Raw genomic sequence first — 24,320 nt, 5'->3', positions numbered from 1 at the left:
GCTGTGGGAGGGTCTGTCCCCCCTCCCTGCAGAAGTGTCCTCTGTGCACTGTGTCCTGTGCTGGCCCCATCCCCCTGACCTCATTCCCATCCCACTGCAGGTGTGGGAGGCAGAGAGATCAGACCCAAACCCTCATCAGATGTCCCACTGCTCTTGTCCCATTTCTTCCCCTTCTGCAAAGCCTCCTGAGCCCACCAAAAGCATCTTGGCTGCATCCTGCTCCTGGCTCTCCCCTCATTAACCCAGTATGGCTTTTTCTGCCTGACAACATCCCACCCATCCCATCCCATCCCATCCCATCCCATCCCATCCCATCCCATCCCATCTATCCATCCCACCCCATCCCAAGTGCCTCACTGCCTATCCCAGCACCCTTTGTATGATCAGGGAGGATTTTTTGGGGTAGTTAAACCCGTCGGTGACCTGTCTCTGCTCAGAGGTTTTGGGTTATTAGGAATAAACAGCAATGTTACACCTGTTACACCTGGTGTCTCCTTCCCAGGGAGTGAAGGTTTTATTTGCTTTCCTGGGCACATTTTGGTTCCCCCAAAGCCTCCTGGAAGCCTCTCCCAACCTTGAGGCTCTTCCACAAAAAGCAGAAGTGGCTTGGTCTCCCATGCCCCCAGGAGGATAAACAGGAACAGAAATCCCCCTGTCCATGGGAAGAGGCTTCTTAGAACAGTCCCAAACATTTCTGGAAAAGTGGTTGAAGTGGGTGGCACATGGGGGATAAATGAAGCTGGGGGGAGAGCCAGAGCCACGGAAACTGGAGAGGGTGTCAGGAAGCAGAGTGGAGAGGAGCAGCAGCTGGGAGCATCTCCACCATGCAGCCTGCAAGGACATTCCTGCTGCTCACCCTGCTCCTCACCTCCTCCCTGCACCCTGCCCCAGGTAAGGACCCCATCCCACTGGGACCAGACCCCATCCCACTGGGGTCAGACCCCATCCCACTGGGACCAGACCCCATCCCACTGGGGTCAGACCCCATCCCACTGGGATCAGACCCCATCCCACTGGGGTCAGACCCCATCCCACTGGGATCAGACCCCATCCCACTGGGGTCAGACCCCATCCCACTGGGACCAGACCCCATCCCACAGGGATCAGACCCCATCCCACTGGGATCAGGCCCCATCCCACTGGGGTCAGACCCCATCCCACTGGGACCAGACCCCATCCCACTGGGGTCAGACCCCATCCCACTGGGATCAGACCCCATCCCACTGGGGTCAGACCCCATCCCACTGGGATCAGACCCCATCCCACTGGTCTCAGCCCTCATCCATCCCAGTGGGGTCAGGCCCAGCGTGGGCTGGTGATGTTGCTGCTGTCAGGAGCTACCCCTGGGCAGGGCAGGATTGGGCATCCTGGGGTGCAGGAAAGGTGGCCATGGCACCTGTGGCTGGGTGGCCCTGGCAGGGCTGGGGTGTGGGGTGAGTGAGGTTCCTGTGAGGTTCCTCTGTGGAGCTCAGGGGCTTGGGGAGATGCTGCAGGAGCTTGGGGAAGGCTCTGGGAGCCATTCCCTGGGTCTCAGCTGGATGAATGAGCAGCTGGAGCTGGGGAGGGAGCACATGTGGATCTTCTGAGCCTCCCCAAATACCTTGGAAGTTGTGCCCCCTGCCGCCCCCCGCCCCAAGACCCCCAAAACCTCATTTCCAGACCCCCCTTGTGCACTGCAGCAGTGCCAGAGAAGTGGGCTGAGGGGTGCCAGGACCCCTGCTCTGCCCCTGCCCACCTTTCCCAGTCCCGGTGCTCCCATTCCCATCACAGGATGCTGTGGGAGACACCGGGGAGCTCCAGAGCCTCTGCCCGGTGCTGGGCACCCTCTGGTGCTGTCACCTGGCAGTGTCACAAAACGCTCCCTTTCTTTCCCTGAGGGATGCTCAGCACATCTCTCCCTTCCCCCCGCAGCCCGCACCACCCCCACGGAATGCTGCTATGGCTACGTGGAGAAACCCATCCAGCACCCCCAGGACTTCTACCTGACCCCCCCTGACTGCTCCCTGGCTGCCATCGTGTGAGTGTCCTGGGCTCTGCCTCCCCATCCCATCCCCATCCCATCCCCATCCCCATCCCCATCCCCATCCCCCTCCCATCCCCATCCCCATCCCCATCCCCATCCCATCCTCATCCCATCTCCATCCCAATTCCCATCCCATCCCCATCCCCATCCCCATCCCATCCCCATCCCCACCCCCATCCCCATCCCCATCCCCATCCCCATCCCATCCCCATCCCCACCCCCATCCCCATCCCCATCCCCACCCCCATCCCCATCCCCATCCCCATCCCCATCCCCATCCCATCCCCATCCCATCTCCATCCCCATCCCCACCCCCATCCCCATCCCCATCCCCATCCCCATCCCATCCCCATCCCCATCCCCATCCCCATCCCCATCCCCATCCCATCCTCATCCCATCTCCATCCCAATTCCCATCTCCATCCCCATCCCCATCCCCATCCCATCCCCATCCCCACCCCCATCCCCATCCCCATCCCCATCCCCATCCCCATTCCCATCCCCATTCCCATCCCATCCCATCCCCATCCCCACCCCCATCCCCATCCCCATCCCCATCCCCATCCCCATTCCCATCCCCATTCCCATCCCATCCCATCCCCATCCCCACCCCCATCCCCATCCCCATCCCCATCCCCATCCCCATTCCCATCCCCATTCCCATCCCATCCCATCCCCATCCCCACCCCCATCCCCATCCCCATCCCCATCCCCATCCCATCCCCATCCCCATCCCCATCCCCATCCCCATTCCCATCCCCACCACCCCTGGGAGCAGGAGCAGCTCCCTCCATCCCCACCATTCCTGGCTGGGAGCATCCCTGGGCAGGATGAGGGGTGGCAGGAGGAGAGGAGCTCTGTGGGATGGGCAGGGGGAGTGGGAATGGAGGTTTTGGTGTTTCCTGGGAAACCTCAGGATGTGCCCTGAGGAGGTTGCAGGAGATCATCTCCAAACCCCCCTCGGGATGAGGGACAGGGAGGGGAGGGGGGAAGTGGAGCCAGGGAAGGAATCAGCTCCCAGGTGAGGTTTTCACTCCCTTCTCTTCCTCACTGCAGGATTGTGGCTGCCACTGGTGCTGAGCTCTGTGCTGACCCCAAGAGACCCTGGGTGAAAAGAGCCATGAAAAAGCTGAGAAGGAAAAAATGAAATCCTCCTCCTGCCTCCCCCATCCCTCTCACCCCTCCAGTCCCAGATCCAGACAGAGCAGAAGGAGCTCCTGGCACTTCTCCAAAGGGTCCCGTGGGGGATGGCAGAGCCAGAGGAGGGATCAGCCCCTACCCGGTGTCCCAGGCCACCTCCTGCTGCCACCATCAGCCTAGAGGAGCAAATATTTACAATAAAGACTCTGTCACAGGCTGCTCCAGGAGATTTTCCTGATTCTTCAGCCCAAGGAACAAATCCTTGGGGCAGGGTGGGACCAAAACCTCCCTTTGCCCCTTCCCTTTGGTCAGGGTGTGCCTCCCTGGGAAGCTGGCAGGGATCCATGGATCCAGGGGTGAAGGAGCCACAGATGAGGCTCCCCCCCTCCTTCCAGCACAACCTCAGCCCCAGCTCTGCAGGAGCTCCAGGAGGAGGTGGTTGGGAGGGGGAAGACACAAACCCTACAAACCCCCCCTGCCCTGTCAGCCTCCAAACATCCCGGGGCAGGTGCTGAGCCAGCAAGGGGGATGAAAACCCAAGTGCAGGATGAAAACCAGGAGGGTGAGGACACCCAACTTCAGGGGCAGAGGAAGGGTCCTGGGGCCCAGGGCAGGCAGGGAGGGCTGGGAGCTGCTGATGGAGCCTCCTGACCCCAGAGGCTCAAAGTGCAGCTGGGAAAACCTCAGTAGGGTGCAGGCAAGAAATGTGCTGCCTGGTTGCAAACCCAAAGCCCCACCAGGGGTGCAGCAAGGAGGAACAAGTCCCAAATGATGTTTGTGCTCAAGAGCTGAGGGTGGGGTGACCCAGTGCTGGGCAGGAAAGCTGTGTCAGATTTTGGGGGACAAGTGTCTCATGGACACAAGTGGCTGATAAAGCCCCAGGATTGCACCTCCCCAGCGTTTCCCACAGGGGCTCTGTTCCCTTCTGCAAGGAAAAATGGAAGGAGCAAAGAAGGAGCTGTGTGGGGTGGGGAGCTCACAGCCAGACACCATCTGAACTTCAGAGACTCTTTAAAAAAAGTCTTAGGGAAGCCCTCAGCCTTCCTCTGTCATTTGAAGGTTATAAAAGGCTACTTCCCTTTTTTTTAAGCACCACTGAAGATCAAAACCAGGCAGCCCCACAACCAGAATATTCCAAGAGGACAACGTGATGCTCAAAGAGAAAAAGCTGTGACACACAGCTCCTCCAGAAACTTCTGACCTGCAGAAAGAGCTGAGTTGGCAGGGTGTGAGAGGTGTTCCAATATCGTGTTGGCAACAAGAGGTGGCAAGCACAGGTGACAAATGGCCAGCAGAGCATCCCGGGATATTGTGGGGTGACACATGGCACCCTCTGTGGTGATGGGAAAAACACTGCCTGCCCTTACTGCAGAGCAGTTCCTGGTGAAAAAAGTCAGGATGATGATAATGATTCTACTGCTCCCTATCCCTCTGTTAATAAAGTAAAGTGATGGGCACCCCACTGGGCACCCCAATATTCCTGAGGAATTCATCCCCCCCATTGGCTGAAGGAAAGGGAGTTGCAGGGACATTCAGGACCTTTCCAGGCCCCAGGAACCTCCTCTTTGGGGAGCACTCCCGTGAGATGAGGGTGACCTGCTCCAGGTGGGAACATCAGGATGCAGGAGATGGGCCATGACACCACTGCTGGATCCAGTTCCCAGGATCTGCCCTCGGGGTTCAATCCCGAGCTGTGTGTAGGAGAAGCCCTTTTGTAGGAGGTTGTGTGACTCAGGCATCACACCCTTCCTGCTGTGCAAGGAAAGGGTGGGAACAGGGAGCTGGTGGCAGAGCCACCTCCAGGGGACAGCAGCTGCCCCAAAACACCCCCACACCAAGAGGGAAAGGGCTTCCCAGAAAGTCCCAGCAACCAGGACTTGTTTCCCCTGCAATAACTGTACAGGAGGCAGCGATGCCATGGGACAGGGACAGGGACAGGGACAAGGGACAGGGACAGGGACAAGGGACAGGGACAAGGGACAGGGACAGGGACAGCTCCTCCTCCCTGGAGCTCATCCCAGTCCCCAGGCTGAGGACACTGCCCAAGCAGGGACTGACAAAGCAGATGCTGCACACCAGCTCTTGCACGTGGATGTGTATTTTAATAAAAATAATTCTGTCAATATACAGCAGAACGTCGATTTCCCACATTTCCAGTATATTTCCATAGGCTTTTTCTCAGTTAAAATCCCCCTCCCCCTCCCCCCCTTTTAAAATTTTCATGCGAAGCATCAGGTAACTTAATCCACAAACACTGAGCTGAGGCCAAAGCAATGAGCAGGATTCCTGGGATTTGTGGGATTCAGCCCAGGTTGTACCAAAGAGGAGGAACCCGGAGCAGGAGGCCTCGGGCATCCTCTCCATCCCAGCAAGGGTCATTCCAAGGGCTTCCTGGGAAGCTGCTGGGGCTCCAGCTGAGCATTCTGTACCTGAGTTTGGAGGAAGCAGCAGGAGAGAGGGAATTCTGGCAGGAAGGGCCTGGAAGTGCCCGAGCTCCAGGTGCTGGCAGCTCCTCCTGCCCCACGGGCTCTGGGGCCACAGAGAGGGCAGAGGCTGGAGCCAGAGAGGAAAATCCCAGTCAGAGTCCTTAGGCTGGGAGAGACACCACACTTGGATTTTTTTCAGTTTTCTTTAAAACCCTGATGAGCCCCATGTTGCTGCTTCTTTCTCCAAGTTTTGAGCTTGTGAGAAGCCCCCGTGCAGCTGAAGCCCCCCCAGGTCACAGCCACTTGGGCTCAGCCCCAGGTCCTGGCCAGGGGAGGCTCAGCAAGGAGCAGAGCTCTGCATGGCCCCCAGGAAAGTTTCCCTGGGACAGGAATGTCAATCCCACTGGAGCTGAGGCTCCTCCAGCCTGGATGAGCCCCGGGCTTGGCAGGACAGAGCTGAAGGCTGCAGAGGGGGACACAGCATGGGGACAGACCTGTCACAGCCACTCATTCCTCACCTGCCACCTCCTGCTGCAGGGAGGGTGCTGGAGAAGCCTCCAGGCTCTCAGCTGCTCCCCTTTTGTCCCCAAATCTGTTGGGACCCCCCACACCCCCTCTGCCAATGCACCCTCAGCTCTCCAGCCTGCCCAGCAGAGGGTACAACCCAGGGCTCCAACTGGGAGCTGCTGGGCTGAGGTTCCCTCCAGCCCTCGCTCTGCTGGGGCAGCAGCAATGTCCCAAGGACACAGAGCCCATGTCCCCTGCCGAGTCTCCTTACTCCTGCACCGGGGACTCCCAGGCAGAGCAGGAACAGGTCCCTTCTCTCACACTGTGACCAGCTCCATGGGGCCTCCCTGTGCCCAGGACTGCAGCATGATGGAACATGATGGAACATGATGGACATCTCCATCTCCATCCCATCTCCATCTCCATCTCCATCTCCATCTCCATCTCCATCTCCATCTCCATCTCCATCTCCATCTCCATCTCCATCTATCTCCATCTCCATCTCCATCCCATCTCCATCTCCCCTCTCCTCTCCTCTCCTCTCCTCTCCTCTCCTCTCCTCTCCTCTCCTCTCCTCTCCTCTCCTCTCCTCTCCTCTCCTCTCCTCTCCATTTACTGCCCCCCAGGACAGCTGAAGATTTCTCCCTGTCTCTTCCTGGACACAACTTCCCCATCCTGGGCACTGTGACCACAGAACTTGGTTATCCTGGTGAACCACAGGTGACTTCTCCTCACAGCAGCAGCAGAAGCCCTGAGGCTCGAGCCTCAGCAAGAGGTGCTGTGGGGGGTACCAGGACACAGCAGCCTCCCAGCAATCCAACAACTTCACTTGGCTGAAAAAGGAGGCAGCTCACCACACCTGACACCTAGGGAGGAAAATTCAAACCCTGGAGAGAGCTACGGCAGCTCTGCTTGTCCCAGTTATTCCAGGGAGCCTCCAGAACAAAGCTAATTAAAGAATGGTAATGATGCCCTAATAAGAGAATGGAAAAAAAGGACGGAGCTTGGGGACAGGCAGAGATGTCACTGTGAAAACCAGAAGGAACCAGATGGGAGACCCAGGTGTATGCAGGGAGGAACCACAGTGCCAAAGGGGCCCCTCACCCATCTCCTGGTGCCCCATTCATGCTGGTGAGCACTGCCAGAACATTGGGAATGGGAACAATCACACATCTCCCATGGGTCCTGAAACAAGGAGCTATGGTTCTGGTACTTGCTACTGGTTCTGGTTCTTGCCCTCTCTGCTCACAGCAGAGCTCAACCAAAGCTCACTCAGCCCTCTAAGTCCTGAATCAGCTTTTGTTAAGTGCCTGCTAGGACAGGATGCCAGAGCAGCAAGGGAACTGTCTGGAACAAGATGGTTCCCAAAGGAATCAAGAGGAACAAGAATTGGATCCTCTGGTAGAGCAGAGATGTCCCCAAACTGGAATGCACCCAGCAGAGGCCACTGAGATGGTCACAGACTGGAGCTCCAGAACACACTTCCCTGAAGAGCTCCTCAAATGTCTCTTAACTCACAACATCCTTCATCTCACTCTAAACCTCGTGGTCTCTTCTCCCAAGTAACAAGGGATAACACAAGAGGAAAATGTGCCAGGGAGGTTCAGATGGGAAACTGGGAAGAATTTCTCCCTGGAAAGGGTTGTCAGGGCCTGGCCCAGGCTGCCCAGGGCAGGGCTGGAGTCCCCATCATCCCTGGAGGGGTTTCAGAGCCTGGAGATGTGGGGATGAGGGACATGGGGTGGGGGTGGCCCTGGCAGTGCTGGGTAAACAGCTGGAGCTGAGGATCTGCAATTTCCTTTCCAACCAAAGCAATTCTCTGTTTCTATGCTCCTGCCCTCACTCAGTGCTTGTGGTGACAGCACGAACCCCTGCCCAGGCTGAGAAAAGTCTGGTGAGGTATTTCAGCTTCATGAAGCTCTCTGCAGAACCCCTAAAGGACCCTTTAACCAAGGTTCTAGATCTGGAGGTCCCACAATGTTAACAGGAAAGGTACTGGGCTCAGAACCAAAGCCCATGATGTGCAGGGCTGCAGCTCACCAGGTCTCTGTGAAACATCCCACTGAGAGGTCCTGGCTGTGGTGTCTGAGCCAGATGGAGGGGTTGGTGTCCACACAGCTGGAGGGTGCTCTGCCTGCAGCCCTTTGGTGGTGACACTGGACCAGTGGAAAGCTGAGATCCTCTGAGTCTGCAGCCGTGGCAGAGCTGGAAGAGGTTCAGCTTCAGAGCATTTCACAAGTCCTGGGAAAGATGTCACGGGCAGAAAGTCTCCAGGGGCTGCAGAGATGCTCCCTCTGAGTGGGGTTTTGGATCCTGTCTCCCAGGATCTCAAGTCAGTCCAGCAAAGCAGCCAACCACAAATGACATTTTCAGCCTCAAGGGATGGGAGCCCCATACCCAAAAATGCCAATAAAGCTGAGACTCTGTCACTTCCACACAGAACTGGGAAGCCAGCACTTGCTCCCAGTCTGCACAATCCTTTCCGTGGCTTTACTGAAGGACTCCTGGGAGAAGTGACACTGCAAGGGACAGAGGAAGCAGCCTGGGCCAGGGCTGTCCTTGGCTTCTCTGTTTCTGAGCAAAGCACGAGGCACTTGGAATGACAAATCCCAAACCACTTCTACAAAAATAATTCCTAAAGTGCATGAGGGCTCTGGCTGGCTGCACAACCACGTTCAGACTTCAAGGCCTCGATCCAATTCAGTTTTGTTCCACTTTTAAAAATCACCACAACAATTCCAACCGAGTCTTGGCTGAGAGGAACCATCAAGGAGCAGCCAGGAACACCCAAAAACCAAGAGGTTTTGAAAAATAACCTGGGAAAATCAAGCCCAAAATCTCTTGTAGGAACCAATCCAGGGGGAGGCTGAAGCCTCCACCAGACACCACAAATTTTGCTTCCCCACACCAAGCCACGACCTCATTAATCAGCATCTGAGCACAACCAGCAGAAACCATTAGGGAAACCACAAGAACACTTGAAATTAAAAGAACCAAGCAGGAATGGGACGGATCTGTCACAGTGGAAAAGCCTTTTGCACTGCTCCAAAGTCAGGATCAGGACACCAGGAGCTTGGACTGAAAAAAGTGGAAAGCACCAGGGCAGGAAAAGTGACAGCCCTGCACATTAATCATCATTAAAATGCTTAAACAATAAATTAATCATCATTAAGAGTCTGGCCTCTCAGCACTAACCTCAACACAACAGCAAAATGGTTTCTACCACAAAGAGGGGCTCCAAGAGAAGCCAGAGAGACCACCCCATTGTGCCCTCAGAATAACCAGGTGTCCAGGAGCATCAGTTGGGGGGGTTTGGTTTGTTGGGGTTTTTTTGTAGTTAAAGGGAAAACAAAACAAAAAGTTGCTCTAAAAAGTCAGCACAGATTTGCCAAGAGAAGAAGAGGGTCATTAATAGAGCACATGACAAAGATGTGGCTTAAAGAAGCTCTGAAGAGAAGGAACAAAGAACCCCTGGAGATGAGGGTGGTGCTGCCACAGAGATGAAGGAGAGGGCCAAGCACAGCAGCAAGCTACAAACCAGGTACTGGAGTATTTCCAACCTGGCTTGGGGGTACTTGGATGGAAATTCTCCAAGTCTGGGTCTAAGGAATGGGGAGCTGGAGAAGAATCTCTCACTAGGCCAAGTTCTGATGCTGCCCCACGTTCACCAGCAGCACCCATGGGTTGGGCTGGGCAGCCTGGCAGCTCTGGCATCAAGAGGGTCCAGGAAAAAGCCTGCCCATCAGGTAAAGTGTCTCTGCCACTGCAGCGAGGTGAGGACTGGTGTCACATCCATCCCTAGGACAGGCAGCAGGGCAGCAAAGCAATGGATGAATCTGCAGGCACGTGAGCTGCTCCCTGGAACTGAAACAGAAGCCTCAGATTTGCAAGGTAAAGTCTTCTGCTCAGTGTGGGTCTCTGCTCCTCTCTGCCTGAAGAGTGGCTCTGGGATCAAGAGCTCCCTCTGGTTTTTTTCCAGCTACAAGACCAAATAAATAACCTCCTCCACCTCTGAACCTCCTGTTTCCTCTTTCCTTAGACCACCAAGCTCAAAACCTTCACCAAAAGGCGGTGAGAGGCTCTCCCATCCACCTCCACCACCACCTGCACATGCAGTGCCACAGCTGCCTCCCTGTGTCCCTGCTCTGCCTTGAATTCAGACCTCATGTTCCAGCTGCAAACTCAGCCTGCAAATCCTTCAATCTCTGAGGTCCTGCAGGGAGGTCACCCCTCACCTTCCCTTTATCAGTGGCACAGCAGCTCTCTTGCTGCTGGGAGCCCTGGCACAGGCTCCACCCTGAGGACCAAAGGTGCTCATCCTTTGTTCACCCTTCCAAAAAAAAAAAAAACCAAACAATTCACAAGCAGCAGTAAAACACATGTTGGGTCTGAGCTCCCCTGAGCTTCTGATCTGAACCTCATTTGGTGCAGAACTCCATCCCCTCTCTGCAGCCAGGCTGACCCCAACACCTCTGAACACTGTAGCTCAGGGGACAAACATGTGGCCTTGCCACCCAAATGTTCATGCTCAGAACACCCAGAGGCAGAGGAGCTGAGAGCCAAGAGCTCGGCAGCACTCAGGTCCCTGGCCCTGACACACATTGCAACAGGGCCTTGAGTCCATCTCCCTTGGAGGTTACACCCCCACAGCTCCCCCTTGCTGGACCTGATCCCCCTGGATCCTTTTAGACCTGAAACCAAAATAATTTTCTTAATAATCCCTAAAGAAACATCGCTGCTCCCTTCTGACCAGCTGGGACCTCACAAGGTTGGCACTGACACCCGCAGCCTGACCCCAGCAGGGGTGAGCACAGCTCAGAACTCTTCCCAAGACAGTTCCAAAATTCAGGAGTGCTCCCTTAGCTCAGTGTTATGGGGGGCAGTGCCAGCAAATACTGCTATTACTGAGTCTGAGTGACAGAGCCCTCCTACATGAAGAAGCAGGAGGATTTGTCATTTAACACAGAAATTGACAGCAAAACAGGGCAACACCCACAGATGTTTCCTGCAGGCTGCAGTGACCTGATGGGTACAATGACAAATGGCTTCACATCTGTCACTCCTGTCCCTCCAGCTGCTGCCAGAGCTGCATCCACCTATTCCTCAGGGCTCTGAGATGCTTCTGCAGAGCAGCCACCACCAGAGGCAATTTCAGGTCTTCTGCTCTTTGCACTGACAAGGACAAGACTTCGGGAGCCTGGGGCACGTAGAGAGTTGGGTGCCAGGAAGGACCAAGCTCCCGATTCCCTCTGCCAGCACCAACCTCTCCTGCATGAGGAGCACGGCCAGGACCGTGTCTGCGGGCAATAAATACATCAGTGACTTTGTGGAGGTGGAAGAGACCTTTTTAATAAACAGGATTTCAAATAAAATTAAAAAAAAAAAAAAAAATCCCTCTGAACTGCCACTGCGAGAAGATTTCAGGTAACTAGCACAGAAGACGATGCCGTGTGTGCACGATGGAGGGAGAAGGGAGGAAAAGTACAAGCTGTCACCAACTTGATGAGCTTCCTCAGTAAATCAGCAGAAACCAGCTCAGCAAAACTCTCCAGATAAAATACTGGTGGATCCATGAGAAACAACTCAAATCAAAACAAAGAGGAATCCCTAGGCTGGAAGGCGCTACAGGAGAGGAGCCAGCGGGACGCCGAGCGCCGCTGGAGCCGCAGCCGTGGCAGGGAGGTGGGGGAGAGATCTGCCCCCTGCTCCTGGGGACAGGGACAGCCACAGAGCGAGGGACTTGCTCCATCCTTGCCCGGGCAGTGTGTGTGTGTGCTCGAGTTGGTGGCAGGGAGGTTTGGGCTATCACACGAGGCGGTGGTGTCGGCGACAGAGGGTGGAGGGCAGCGGTCCCGAGGTCGGCTGGTCAGTGCAAATAGTCCTCTACTCTGGCAAAGGAGCAGGAGCCCAAGCCCACACGAGCCATGAGCCGCAGACACTCCGAGGCCTGGCCCAGGGCAAGCATCAGTGGGGGCTGCTTTGGCAGGTTCTGAGATTCTGTGGGGGCAAAAAACAGAAATCTGTTTAGGAGAAGCGTCCCGGCCGCATCCTGGCCCAACCTCAGCTCCGGGAGCTCTCGGTCCTGCCCGGGCACCAAGCCCAGCACCCTGGCAGAAGGGGCTGGGAGGGAAGGAAGCTACTCCTGAGCACTGCTGGCTCTGTGCTGCTGCTCCTCTGCACACCCCACCCCACACACATCCCCTGAGCAGGGCACAGGACCCTTGAGCAAGGCAGGGAATGGTGATTCTGCTGCCTCAGGGTCTGCCAGAAAACCCTCCAAGCACAAGAGATCAGAGCACAGGAGATGAAGGCAAGAGAAAATGGCACCAGGTGAGAGACAACCTCTCAATCTCTCCCATTTGTGCAAGTCTAGATAGCCCAAGCCCTGGACAAATGCACTCCCTGGTCACTTCTGTCCAGCATCACGTTTGCTGTGACTCCTCACCTGAGCTACACAAGCACGTCCAGACACCACCCTTCCCATCTCCCTGGTCACATCCCTTCTCAAGCACTGGGCAAACAACAGGCACAGCTGAGCCACCCAGCTGGACCCCTGCCCATGCTGACTCTCAGGGGCAGGGACTGCCTTTCCCAAACCATGGAACTTCTGCTCCTTTACTCAGAACAGAAGCTCTCATGGCTTTGTCCACCAAGCTGTTTCTTCCCCCAGAAGATGACTTGTGCATCTCCTTCTGGCACATTCTGCATCAGGCTGAGCCAGGCACAGAAGAGTAAATGCCAACAAGCAGCTGGAGCAAGGAACGTGCTTGTCCAAGCAAAATGGAAGAGGAGGCTGAAACATGCAGCTCTGAGGACACAGCAAGAGACTGCTCACACCTGGATCCAACCATGATGAGTCCTGCTGACACAAAGAGCAAAGCTCATCAGAAAAAGGGGAGCTGTCTTGCTAGCTGAAGAAAACCAACCAACAAGGAGATCTCTGCAGAGAGCAGGGTCCTCTCACCACAGCTCAGACCAGAAGGGAAGAGTCACAGGGCTGGAGTGTTACAAGAGTCCTGATTCCGCCCCTGGACCAGGCTCTCTGGGCTCCAGCAGAATGACCACGTGATGGGAACATACAGGACAGACCCATTTACCTCTGCGTGCCCAACAGGAGCTCAAAGGTAACTGGATTTATGGATTTATGCCCCCCCTTTCTGCTACAGAAACCTTCTGATGCAGCAGAGCCACTGTGTCCCTTACCAGATGGATGCTGCCATGACAGAACTCTGCTAACCCAAGCAGCATGGAAAAGAGCCCTGGTAATGCCAGCAAAACTATTCAGGTGGGCTGAGAGCAAGAGGGAAGAGGCTCAGGAACTGCATCAAAAAGATCTTGGCAGGGGAGGAAAATCCCAAGGAGCACCTTTGGAAGCAGCATTGAGGGAGACCTCAGGAAGGGAGCCAAAAGCAGATTAGTGCAGATGGATCTGTTCCATTCCCCCTGCCCTCCTGCATCACTGCCCAGCAACACAAAGAGAGGCAAAAGCTCCACAGGAGCCTTTCTGAACTCCTCCTCACACTCGACAGCCTTGCCTGCCACAGGACAGTCCCTAAGAGCAGGTATGGCCAGAGGGTAGAGCTCACCTTGGAACCAGGCCTTACCCAAAATAGCACTATTAAGAGCAGCACACACAGGTTCCCTCTGGATGGGGTCCAGCTGCTGACCGACGGGGCAGTTCCAAGGGTCTGAGTAAGCTAACAAGCTAAATGCATCCTGGGGGAGAGAACAAAAGGCACAGCAATGTCATGCATGGCTGCAAACACACTGGGGAACCACAGAGTCCATCACCTGGGGCACCTACCTCCTGAAAAGCAAGGGCCCTTTTCTCCTTGGCAGCCAGGGGCCACATAGGGCCAACAAGACAGCAGACTGAAGAGGGTGTGTGTCCCCTCCTGGCAGGGGAGCCCAGGGGAAGGCAGGCAGTGTCACCCAGAGAGAAGAGCAGGAGCAGCCAGGAGCTGCACGTGGCTCCTCTACACAGAACCTGCTCTCCATGCTCTCCATTCCCTGAGTTCCAACCCCGGATCCCCTCTTCCTCACCATCTGCCACAGAGGGGGCCACCCAGAGCTCTGCAAGGGAGCTCCCAGCTCCAGCCCTGTCCCCAGGAGCTGCTGCCAGGCAGCACGAGGCTCAGCCTTACCTGAAGCATCTTTTTGTGCACCGTGTTCTTCCCGTACTCTCGGCAGAGCTGCTCACTCAGCACCTGCAGCTCTCTCCCAAACTGGATCATCCTCTCGGTGGCCGCGTGGTTGCCCCCACAGAGCTGCCTCTGGGGACAGCTCTCTTCTAGAGGGACAGCAGCAGAGAGGTTACCAGCAGTGACCACCATCTCTCCTTCCCCTCCCACCCTCTGCCATGCTCCCCTTGAATTCCTTCCCTGCCTGGAGCAGGTAACTGCTCCCTGCTCCAAGTTTTTCCCAGCAGAAGCTTTTTCTGCCCCCTGCCAGTAGTGGGGTTTTTCCAGCACCTGTTGGGTTCTTAGCTCAGCCTGTTAGTTGAGCTCAGTCTGTTGAATTCTTCAGGACTACCTACAAATCCAGTATTCTGATGAATTCCACGGAACTTTAAAGTCCTGCTGCATTAACCCTTTCCTGTGTGCAGTACAGTCCGTGCAACACGGAGCCCCCTGACCCAGCCAGCTCAGAAAACTTTCAGAGGTGCCAACACCATCAGTTTCCCAATATTAGTGGCCACAACTAAGCCATTCTGAGTGGAGGAACCCCCTGTTCCAGAGGTAATGCAGGCAGTTCTTCCCCTCAAAGGAGGGGTGATCCCATCTGAGCTGGGCCGAGCTCAGCTGGCTGCAGGAAAAGTCTCAGAGCTGCTCTGAGCTGGGATCCATGACCAACAATGAACAGACCTTGGACTCTACTGCCTTCCCTGCTCCACACCATCACCCAGCACCACTGCAAGGCTATGGGAAGCCAGACCTAGTTTCAGTTGCAGGACAGATTAATTTCCCTTGTGAAACAGGCATCTTGAGAACTTCATCCACTGGGTGGGGAAAGAAAGGCAAAGGACGTGATTTTTCCCCCATATCCAATGACAATTTTAACTCCTGACACCTGCTCCTTGTCTTTCCCTTTACCCCTCCTGAGGTCTCTGAGGCCCTACCCATGCTGGATTCATCTGTCTGCAGGATCTCCTCATGTTTGTAGGTGCCATTCATTATCCTGGTGGATGAGTTTTCCAGCACTCCGTTGGGGTAATGCTCAGCCTCCATCTCCATCTCACTGTCACTGAGGGGAAAGAGGAACCAAAGATCAGAAAGGGAAGAAAGGAAGAGCTCAGGTGGCAGACAGTGCCCAGCAATGGCCAGTAAACCAGGAAAAGTTGGGATACAGGGAGCCAAGTGGTCCAATTCAGCATAGCAAAAATTCTTGCAGGCTTCTAGAGCAGCTTTTTTTTTTCTGAAGCTTTATGAAACTGGGTTTTGTTCTGAAAGTGCCTGTCATAGTGCCAGGTGTGCTGTGCTTTCCTGCAGGAAACAGCCAGACACAAAGCTCACAGAGTGACACACTGACCAGGAGGGAACTCTTGGCTATGACAAACCCCCAACCCCTGCAGAAAGTGCACTGCAGACAGAACACAAGGGCTCTAGGCTTGGATGTTCAAGCCAGCAGCAATCTGAATGAGCCTGCTGACTGACTCCTGGTTAGCTGAAATTACAAGAAATTCTGGCTGGGACTTCATCTACAGTTTAAAAACTGAAAGGCTCTACATTTATATATATATATAAATATATATAAACCCATCATAAATGCAGCACTATCAAGTGGTTTTGCTAAACTGAGTATTTCTCACTCGGTTCATAGAACCACAGAATGGTTTTGGTTGGAAGGGACCTTAAAAGATCATCAAGATCCAACCCCCCTGTCATGGTCAGGGTCCCCTCCCACCAGACCAGGCTGCTCAAGGCTCCATCCTTCAACACCTCCAGGGTTGGGGCACCAACAACCTCCCTAGGCAACCTATTCCAGTGTCCTACTACTCTCATGGTGAAGATTTTTTTTCCTGATATCTAAGCTAAGTCCCCCCTCTTTCAGCTTCAATCCATCACCCCTTGTCCTGTCACTGCTCTCCCCCCCCCAGCTTTCCTGTAGCCCCTTCATGGACTGGAGGCTGCCAGAAGGTCTCCCAGAGCCTTCTCTTCTCCAGGCTGAACACCCCCAACCCTCTCAGCCTGGCTGTACCAGAGGTGCCCCAGCACTCTCATCATCTCTGTGGCCCTTCCCTCCAGCAGGGCTGTGTCTTTCCTGTGCTGGGGTCTCCAGAGCTGTGTGCAGTGCTCCAGGTGAGGTCTCACAAGAGCAGAATCCCCTCCCTCACCTGCTGGCCACACTTCTTGTGATGCAACCCAGGATGTGGTTGGGCTTTCTGGGCTTTAAGCACACCCTGACAGCTCACGTCCAGATTCTCATCCACTGCAACCCCCAGGTCCTTGTCCTCACACAGTTATGAGCTGTATGGCTGCCAAGGGGTCCCCACAGAGACTACAAACTGCCCTGAAAACCCTGCTCAGCTCAGAACTCAGCAGATAAGTGCCAGCTGCAGTTAGCAAGAGATTCCACAAACCACAAGGATATCCTCTGCTCCAGCAGGGACTCAGCCAGCCTGGCAACACCAGCCTGGAAAATGAGCCCAAAGGAAGTTCTCACCAGACCTCAATATGCCCCATGGAATTACCCCCTCTCCTGGACTGCTGCTGGCTCCATGGAGGAGGGGGGTTTCCTAGAGGCCTGACTTGCTGTCACAAGGATGAAACAAATCACTGTAGATTCAGAGGCTTATTTGGAAAGAACTGGGCAACAGGCAGAGAGAGCCCAAAGAAAACACTCACGAGGGCAGTGCCCCAACCCAGTAATCACTTGAGCTGCACAGCCCCAGTGTGCTGGGGCAGCAGTAACAAAAATGGGCTCAGTGGGAGTGTTTCTGTGCAAAACCATCCTGGTAGGACCTGACAGCATCAGTTTAGTGGGGCAGGTTGGTGTCTGAAACAAGAGCATTGGAATGTTACTTGTGAGATGAGCTGCCAAGCCTGAGCCAGAGCAGAACTGGAACAGGCTGGTGTCTGCTGGGAATATCAGTGACCCAGCAGATAGGAAGAGTTATTCTGGTGTTCTAAAGAGCAGGACAAGTGTCCTTGTGGCTCCTCAGACTGAGACCTCTCCCACCATCTCACCCTCCTCAGGCATCTACAAAGGAAAAAACAAAATACCTGGTTTCTTGGTTACTCGTACTACTGTGCTGCTGAGATTTGGTAGAATCTGTAGAATTGGACTCAGAATAGTTCACAGATGAGGGGGAGGAGGAGGAGGAAGATGAAGATGACGAGCTCAGTGTTGGGTATTTACTGTGACCCTGTTTGCTTTTTGTGGACATGACTCCATTGCTACAGGTTGGACTATCTGCTCCTGAAAGTCAAGAAGAAAGGGAAAATTGAGGCCAGACCAACATCACTCTATTGCAAAGCCAACAATTTAGCAAGGAAACAAAACAAAGTAAGACTGCAGATCATAAGTTATGCTTCATCTTTCTTGAGCTTGATGGGGTTTGGAGAAAACACAAATGAATATGGCAGGTGCTGTCACCAGCAGCATCTGAGCTTAAGGGAGTTCTAAAAACAAAGGAGAGATGGGCAGAAGCAGCTCACACAAACCAGTGCTGAAACACAAAGCATGGTTTGTAAAGAGCTTTGCAAACCCTCTTCTCACAAGTATTTGTCACAAATGCTCTGTCCAGGAAAACTCCTAAAGCACAGGTGAAAACTCAGGCTCTGCACGACCTGGCCCAGGTTAGCCAAAGCCTTGTTGCCACAACACTCAGTAAATAACAACTTCAAAATCCTAAGCTCACCCTCCCCATTCAGAACAGACATTGCTGAGAAGAGTCAGGCCTGAAATCTCACCTGCTCTCTGCAGAAAGGTGCCCCTCAGGCTGAGGAACTCAACAACACAGGGCACAAACCTTGGGTCATTACCATGGGTTCAGAAATGACTGCCTGAACTCCCAGGGGCTTTTTAATTAATACCAAGATGATTGCAAATCACATAAAACCTTGGAAAAACCCCAGTGTGGACTTGCCTGCCTCAGAGTCTGCCCTGGGCACCCAGCAGCAAGCACAGGATCTTGGACCTGGAGTGGCTGCTCCTCCAGCAGGGATGGTGATACCCCCAAATTCAGCAGCTGATCCCACAACTGGTTTTATATCTAGGGAATTTATCTCTCTTCATCAAGACAGGACAAAGATTCACACAAAGGGCCTTTTTCTATTTTAATGCCAAAGACAAGAGATTCTGCACAACAGTTCTGCTTAACCTTTAAACATGACTGATGAAATTATGAAAGGATGAGGTCTGACAGAGATCTGAGCAGGTGGTGTCCCATGTCTGGAGACAAATATATACAAATGCTGCCTTCCATTGCAGGGAAATCTTTATGTACAGTTGAAAACAGGTATTCCCAAGAACTTTTATGGACTGATGGGATCATTCTGACTATCTGGGCAGAGAAACATAACCAGGGGTTCTCACAGCACAATACAGGGAAACAAACATCCAGTTCCAATCCCCCACCAAGGGCAGGGAAACCTCCCATTAGACCAGGGTGCTCCAAGCATCCAACCTGGCCTTGAACTCTTCCAGGGATGGGGCAGCTGCAGCTTCAGTACCAGTCTGAGTCAGCTCAGTACTGGGACCAGTCCCATTCAGTGTATTTATTGATGACCTGGATGAGATAACAGAGGGCACTATCAGCAAGTTTGCTGCTGACACAAAGCTGGGAGCAGTGTCTGACCCCCCAGGAGGCTGTGCTGCCATCCAGAGGGACCTGGACAGGCTGGAGAGTTGGGCAGGGAGACATGGAATGAATTCCAAGAAGGGCAAGTGGAGAGTCTGACATCTGGGAAAGAACAACCCCAGGGACCACGACAGGGTGGGGACTGAGCTGTTGGAGAGCAGCAAAGGGGAAAGGGCCCTGGGGGTGCTGGGGGATGGAAGGATGGATGCCCAGGAGCCAACAGTGTGTCCTGGTGGCCAAGAAGCCCAATGGCACCTGGGGGGCATCAGGAGGGGGTGGTCAGGAGGTCAGGAGAGGTTCTCCTGCCCCTCTGCTCTGCCCTGGTGAGGCCACATCTGGAATGTTGTGTCCAGTTCTGGGCCCCTCAGTTCCAGAAGGAGAGGGAACTGCTGGAGAGAGCCCAGAGCAGAGGCACAGAGCTGCTGAAGGGAGTGGAACATCTCCTGGGGAGGAAAGGCTGAGGGAGCTGGGGCTCTGCAGCTTGGAGAGGAGGAGACTGAGGGGTGAGCTCAGTGATGTTTATAAATATGGAAAGGGTGAGTGCCAGGAGGATGGGGCCAGGCTCTGCTCAGGGATGTCCAGTGACAGGACAAGGGGCAGTGGGGACAAACTGGAGCACAGGAGCTTCCACAGAAATATAAGGAAAAACTTTTCCAGGGTGAGGGTGAGGGAGCCCTGGCCCAGGCTGCCCAGGGGGGTTGTGGAGTCTCAAAGCCCCCCTGGAGGTGTCTGTGTGACTGCTGGAGGTGACCCTGCTCTGCCAGGGGTTGGACCCCATGATTTTTTGGGGTCCCTTCCAGCCACTAACTTTCTATGGTTCTATGATTCTCTGGGCAGCCTAGGCCAGTATTCTCACCACCCTCACAGGAAATAATTTCTTCTCATATCTCATCTAGATCTCCCCTCTTTCAGCCTGAAACCACTGCCCTTGTTTAGAGCTTGCACAGTAGAGTCCATGGGAGAAGGAGAAACTCTCTCTCACTTGAGGCATCCTCCTAACCTGTCCCTCAGCTGGCCAGAAGAGTGAATCTTCTGTTGGCTCCTAACTGGAAAGCAATTCTTTTGCAGACTCCACGGCACAGGCCACAGGATTTGTTTTACAGACCTCCTCAGTCAGTGAAGCACTGACTGAAAGCCACTCTCAAAAGCTCTTTTATTCTGAAAAAAAGAAAAATCTGCTCTGCAGACAACTGTCTGTGGAAAACACCTAATGGAAAGCTGATCCTGTACCAGTATAGCCACCCACGCCAGCTGGCTATCAGAAAGAAAAGGAGCATTTCACAGCACAATGGTCAGAAAGCAGCAGAGAACAGACCTCAAACATTTGCTCTTCTCCCCAGGAGACACAGAACACACACTTACCAGTACTGTGAATGTGGGAGTTGCTTGATCCGTGTCTGGGGCTCAAGCTGGGGGACCCGGGGTAGCTGTCCTGGGACCTGGGGCTGCGGGCACTGAAGCACCTGACCTCACTGTCTGTCCCATTCACCATCTCCACAAACTGCCGGCACCTGGGGCAGAGGAGGGGAGGGAGAGAGGGGGGTGACAGCCAGGATGCTCTGCAGGGAGCTCCCCTTCCTGCCTGCCTGACTGCAGAGCTCCTAAAACTGCACAGGAGAGAAATGCCTCTGAACTCCTAAAAACTGCACAAAAGATAAAAGTCTTGGCTTTGAAACAGAGGTTTTTGGTCATTACCATGGGTTCAGGAGTGACTGTCTGAACTTCCAGGGGCTGTTTAATTAATACCAAGATGACTGCAAATCACTAAGCGCTGTTTATTCCATAATACCTTGGAAAAACCCCAGTGTGGGCTTGCCTGCCTCAGAGAGTCTGCCCTGGGCACCCAGCAGCAAGCACAGGATCCTGGCCAGAAGATGTGACCTGGAGTGGCTGCTCCTCCAGCAGGGATGGTGATACCCCCAAATTCAGCAGCTGATCCCACAACTGGTTTCCTATCTAGGGAATTTATCTCTTTTTCTCATGACAACACAAAGAGAGATAACTCTTTATCATGACAACCCTTTGGTTTGAAAAAGTCATTTCAGACTCCTGGTACCTTTGTACTGGGAGTGCTCTGACAACACTGGGAGAGGAAGGAGCTCAGAAACTGCAACTTTGAGGCTAATGAATGCTGAGACATTCCCCAGAAAAGTTTCTTTCCATCGCACTAAGAAGAAACTTCCTTGCCAGCACACTTTTGTCTCCACAGCCCCTGCAGGTTAGCCCAAAACTGAAGTACAGGGTTTGTTTTCAGGGAGAAGATACTAAATCTGCCAAGTGCCATAGCTGCCCCACTACTCCAACAACCTGGTGGCCAAGGGAAAATAGATGAGGAAGAGTAAAAAATGTAATACAGACAGTGACAGCAAGGACACCTCCCCATTTAGCTTTCCTGGGAACTGTCCTTACACCACTGATGGGCTGGGAAGAGCCATCTCTGACCCCCTCCTGAGGCCAAGCTGTTCTGGAGCTGAGCAGCAAGCAAAGGGCTTTGTCTGCACTGCTCCAGGGACTGTGCAAAGCACTAAATCCTGTGTCCCCTGCCACCTCTTCCCAAAGGGATCTCAACCAGGTTGAATTCAGACCAAGGCGGGCAAAGCTGGGTGGCTGGACAGCCTTTGTCTTCTCTCCTTCATCTACATAACTCAGGCTCAGGGAGTAGAAAGCTATTCATACTTACTTTAACATGAAGAGCAGGTTGGGGTTATGTTCTAGGAGGCCAGGGTAGAGCTGCTGGGTGGCTTCTATAGCCTCTCCCACTCTGCCTGCTAATACTAGCTTCTGTATTCCTGAAAGCAAAAGGAGACCTATTGACACACAGGCCTGGCCAGCAAGGATGGCCAGAGGATTGTCTCACACACTGCTCCCTTGCACAAAAGTCAGGGAGAACTGGGGACCACATTTTGTTTCTTACGGGTGAGAAAAAACCTTTGAAACTGAGGGAGAACCTGTGAGGAGCTGAGAAACACCAAGAGCAGAAGGATCTGCAGGATGAGGGAGGTGCTCTGGGACCACAGTCCTTCAGTCACAGAGCTCTGGAGGGATGGAAAAGCAAGCAGCACACCTGGACAGGTAGAAGGAGAGTGATGGGGAAGTGACCACCTGAGAGGAAGCCCCTAGACCAGCCCCACGTTACTTCCTCTGGCTTGTTGATGCTTGAAAGAGCTGAGCTGGCTGAGCATCAGGTAAGTAAAGTGCTCCTCAAGGGTCTGGGGGCTTAAACCCCAGCACAGGACTCTTTCCCCAATATCTCTACCTCTAAGTGGAAGTAATTATACCACCAAAAATGGCTCCTGCACATCCCACCTGACAAGGTTCTTCCAGAGAAGTAACTTGAGGTTGGCTTGCAAGAAGGTGGTGGCACCTGTCAGCTCCCCCCAAAAATCTGCTGTTCCTGAGCTAGGAACACCTCAACCAGCTGTATACCTCAAAGGTAGAAGGCAAAAGCTTCCATCATCCAACCCCCTGGGCGTTCATGTCTCAGGGACAGTCCTTCATCACTGGACACTCAGAGCTTCTGATTACAAGGGTTCATGCTTTATTTTGTTCTAAGTGTACGTAAAACTACAAACTAAATGTCCTTAACCCCAAAAAGCATTGCACTTCCCTCTCTGTTTTTGGATCCTTAACCCCAAAAAAGCATTGCACTTCCCCCTCTGTTTTTCCAGGACTCCTTACAAACAGCAGAGAGGAGGTTTTGAATCATCTGTGAGGTGCTTTGCAACCAGAGGCTCCAGCAGCAACAGCCTCTGAGTTCTGCAAGACAGGAGCAGCTGAAACCCAGCCTGGAGATCCCGAGGAGCAACCCCCAGGACCAATCCCCAACCACTGCTCTTGGCTCCCACCTCTCAGTGTCCATGTGCTTGTCAGCACAGCTGGAAGCTACAACCAGCCTGGCTCTCACACCACCATCTGCCCCAGTCCCCTTCATTTCACCCCATTTCTTCTCCTTACTGGTGGCTCCATTTTCATGTCTTGCTGCTTTTCATGTTGCTCCTTGTTTGGCAACTCCCTCAGATGTCACTGCCTTTTTCTATTTCCCACTCTTTTTGTTTTACCACCTCTGGTATCATCCTCACACCTTTTATACAATCCCCAGCTGCAGGGCTCTGCACTCCTGCCTTGTCACCTGCCCCAGACAAGTGGGACCACCCTGTCCCCCCTGCCTCCTCTGAGACTGAACCCACAAACCCACCCCAGCAGGACCAGGCTGGGGACAACATGACCTGGAAAGCTCCAAGCCCATCAGCACTAACAAGCAGCAACTGGGAGTTATTTTGGGTACTAAGCAGAGTCCCCAGATGAACCTGAGTGCTGGCTAAGCACATGTAATGTATGGAGAGTGAGCCACAAAGGGGCACGGTGCTGCTGGTATGTGACAGTCACATGAGAAACAGGTCACAAAGGGAAGAGAAATGCACAGAATGGGATGCAGCCTGCATTCAACAGCCAGGAGAATGCAGAAAACACAACGGTGTTCTGGGACTCTGCAGGCTGAGCCTGTGAATAGAAAAGCTAAAAAAAGAGATCCAGCAGGAGAAAAGTGCAAACTTTATTCTGCAGGAACTGAAAGCTCTCCCAGCCTGACCACCTCAGGGATAAAGCACCTTGCAGGAAACAGCAGTAACCAAACCAGACACAGAATACAAATTCTTCCCTAAACACATGGGCTGTGAATCTGCAAGAGCTTCAGCAGGCAACAAATTTATCTGAAGACCAAACATAGAGAACTCACTGCCTGCAGTCAGAAGAGGCTGATGTGTCCCTGGGATCAGGCAAATGAACCTGCACTGCTGCAGCAGGAACCACATCCAGAGGGATGCTGGGACACAGAGAGCTCAGAGCAGGGAAAGCCCAAGGCAACCAAGAGTCTTGGAGGTAACCACTGCCTCCAAGCAAGCATCTTCTGCCCTGGACCCCATGGCTCATTTGATGGGTCAAAACTGAGCCCCACCTCACCCATCTCTTCCAGGATCCAGCTATGAAGTTTCAACAAGACTGCAGAAAATGAGCCAAGATCAGAAAACTTACTCTCCTTCAACACATGCAGGTCATGTTGTAGGGAAAGCAAAGGGAAGAACAGGGCAGATTTTCAGGGGGGGGGGGCACAGTGATGATGAGGAAAAGGGCCCCAAGCAGCAGTTGTCCCTCAGCTCTACTGACCCCAGGGCATCTGCAGTGTCATGGACAGCTTTGTGCTGTTGTGGAAGAAGGTCATGGGCAGCATGTCCCACCCTGGGGACAACTCTACCCAAAGGACTTACTTTGCCTGTTCTTTATTGAGGTCTGTTCTTCCTGGATTGTGGTATCTGTGACTCTGGCAAAGGCAGTGGCTGTTGAGCAGTACCCATGGTGAACCAAGTATGATGAAACCATGCTGGAAAAAAAAGAAAATGCAAAGAGATGAAGAGGCAGTGGTAAA

The 24,320-nt window shown here is 53.7% G+C and overlaps 2 protein-coding genes across 5 annotated transcripts in view; one reads left to right on the top strand and one right to left on the bottom strand.

The window, feature by feature from the left end:
- Window positions 1–638: 638 nt before the first annotated feature.
- Window positions 639–3,385, top strand: LOC139801882 (C-C motif chemokine 5-like). Its single transcript, XM_071756565.1, has 3 exons — window positions 639–891; window positions 1,912–2,017; window positions 3,080–3,385. Exons 1-3 carry the CDS (start codon window positions 825–827, stop codon window positions 3,168–3,170), a joined length of 264 nt encoding a protein of 87 aa, XP_071612666.1. The 5' UTR covers window positions 639–824; the 3' UTR covers window positions 3,171–3,385.
- Window positions 3,386–11,419: 8,034 nt separating this feature from the next.
- Window positions 11,420–24,320, bottom strand: part of RANBP10 (RAN binding protein 10) — a 73,794-nt gene continuing 60,893 nt past the window's right edge. The window contains exons 7-15 of one of the 4 annotated variants that reach the window (XR_011728548.1): window positions 24,163–24,275; window positions 21,579–21,687; window positions 20,261–20,409; window positions 17,319–17,514; window positions 15,215–15,339; window positions 14,241–14,383; window positions 13,701–13,812; window positions 12,542–12,955; window positions 11,956–12,093 (exon numbers count right to left, since the gene is read on the bottom strand). Coding sequence is in view for 2 of the 4 variants with exons in the window: in XM_071757260.1 (XP_071613361.1) it covers window positions 11,963–12,093; window positions 13,701–13,812; window positions 14,241–14,386; window positions 15,215–15,339; window positions 17,319–17,514; window positions 20,261–20,409; window positions 21,579–21,687; window positions 24,163–24,275 (1,081 nt within the window). In the remaining 2 variants the exon portion in view is untranslated. Of the gene's footprint in view, window positions 12,094–12,541; window positions 12,956–13,700; window positions 13,813–14,240; window positions 14,387–15,214; window positions 15,340–17,318; window positions 17,515–20,260; window positions 20,410–21,578; window positions 21,688–24,162; window positions 24,276–24,320 lie in introns of all 4 variants that reach the window. The other 3 variants (XR_011728547.1, XM_071757261.1, XM_071757260.1) reach the window with 3 other exon arrangements.

This window comes from Heliangelus exortis, chromosome 13 (assembly GCF_036169615.1).
Source record: "Heliangelus exortis chromosome 13, bHelExo1.hap1, whole genome shotgun sequence".
Taxonomy (NCBI): domain Eukaryota; kingdom Metazoa; phylum Chordata; class Aves; order Apodiformes; family Trochilidae; genus Heliangelus; species Heliangelus exortis.
Note: the sequence above shows the minus strand (reverse complement) of the source record. Positions and strands in the feature narration are given on the sequence as shown.

Coding starts and splice junctions, on each gene's coding strand:
- LOC139801882 (XM_071756565.1), top strand. CDS start 825: ATGCAGCCTGCAAGGACATTCCTGCTGCTCACCCTGCTCCTCACCTCC. Junction 892..1,911: donor CTCCCTGCACCCTGCCCCAG/GTAAGGACCCCA, acceptor TTCCCCCCGCAG/CCCGCACCACCCCCACGGAA. Junction 2,018..3,079: donor TGCTCCCTGGCTGCCATCGT/GTGAGTGTCCTG, acceptor TCCTCACTGCAG/GATTGTGGCTGCCACTGGTG.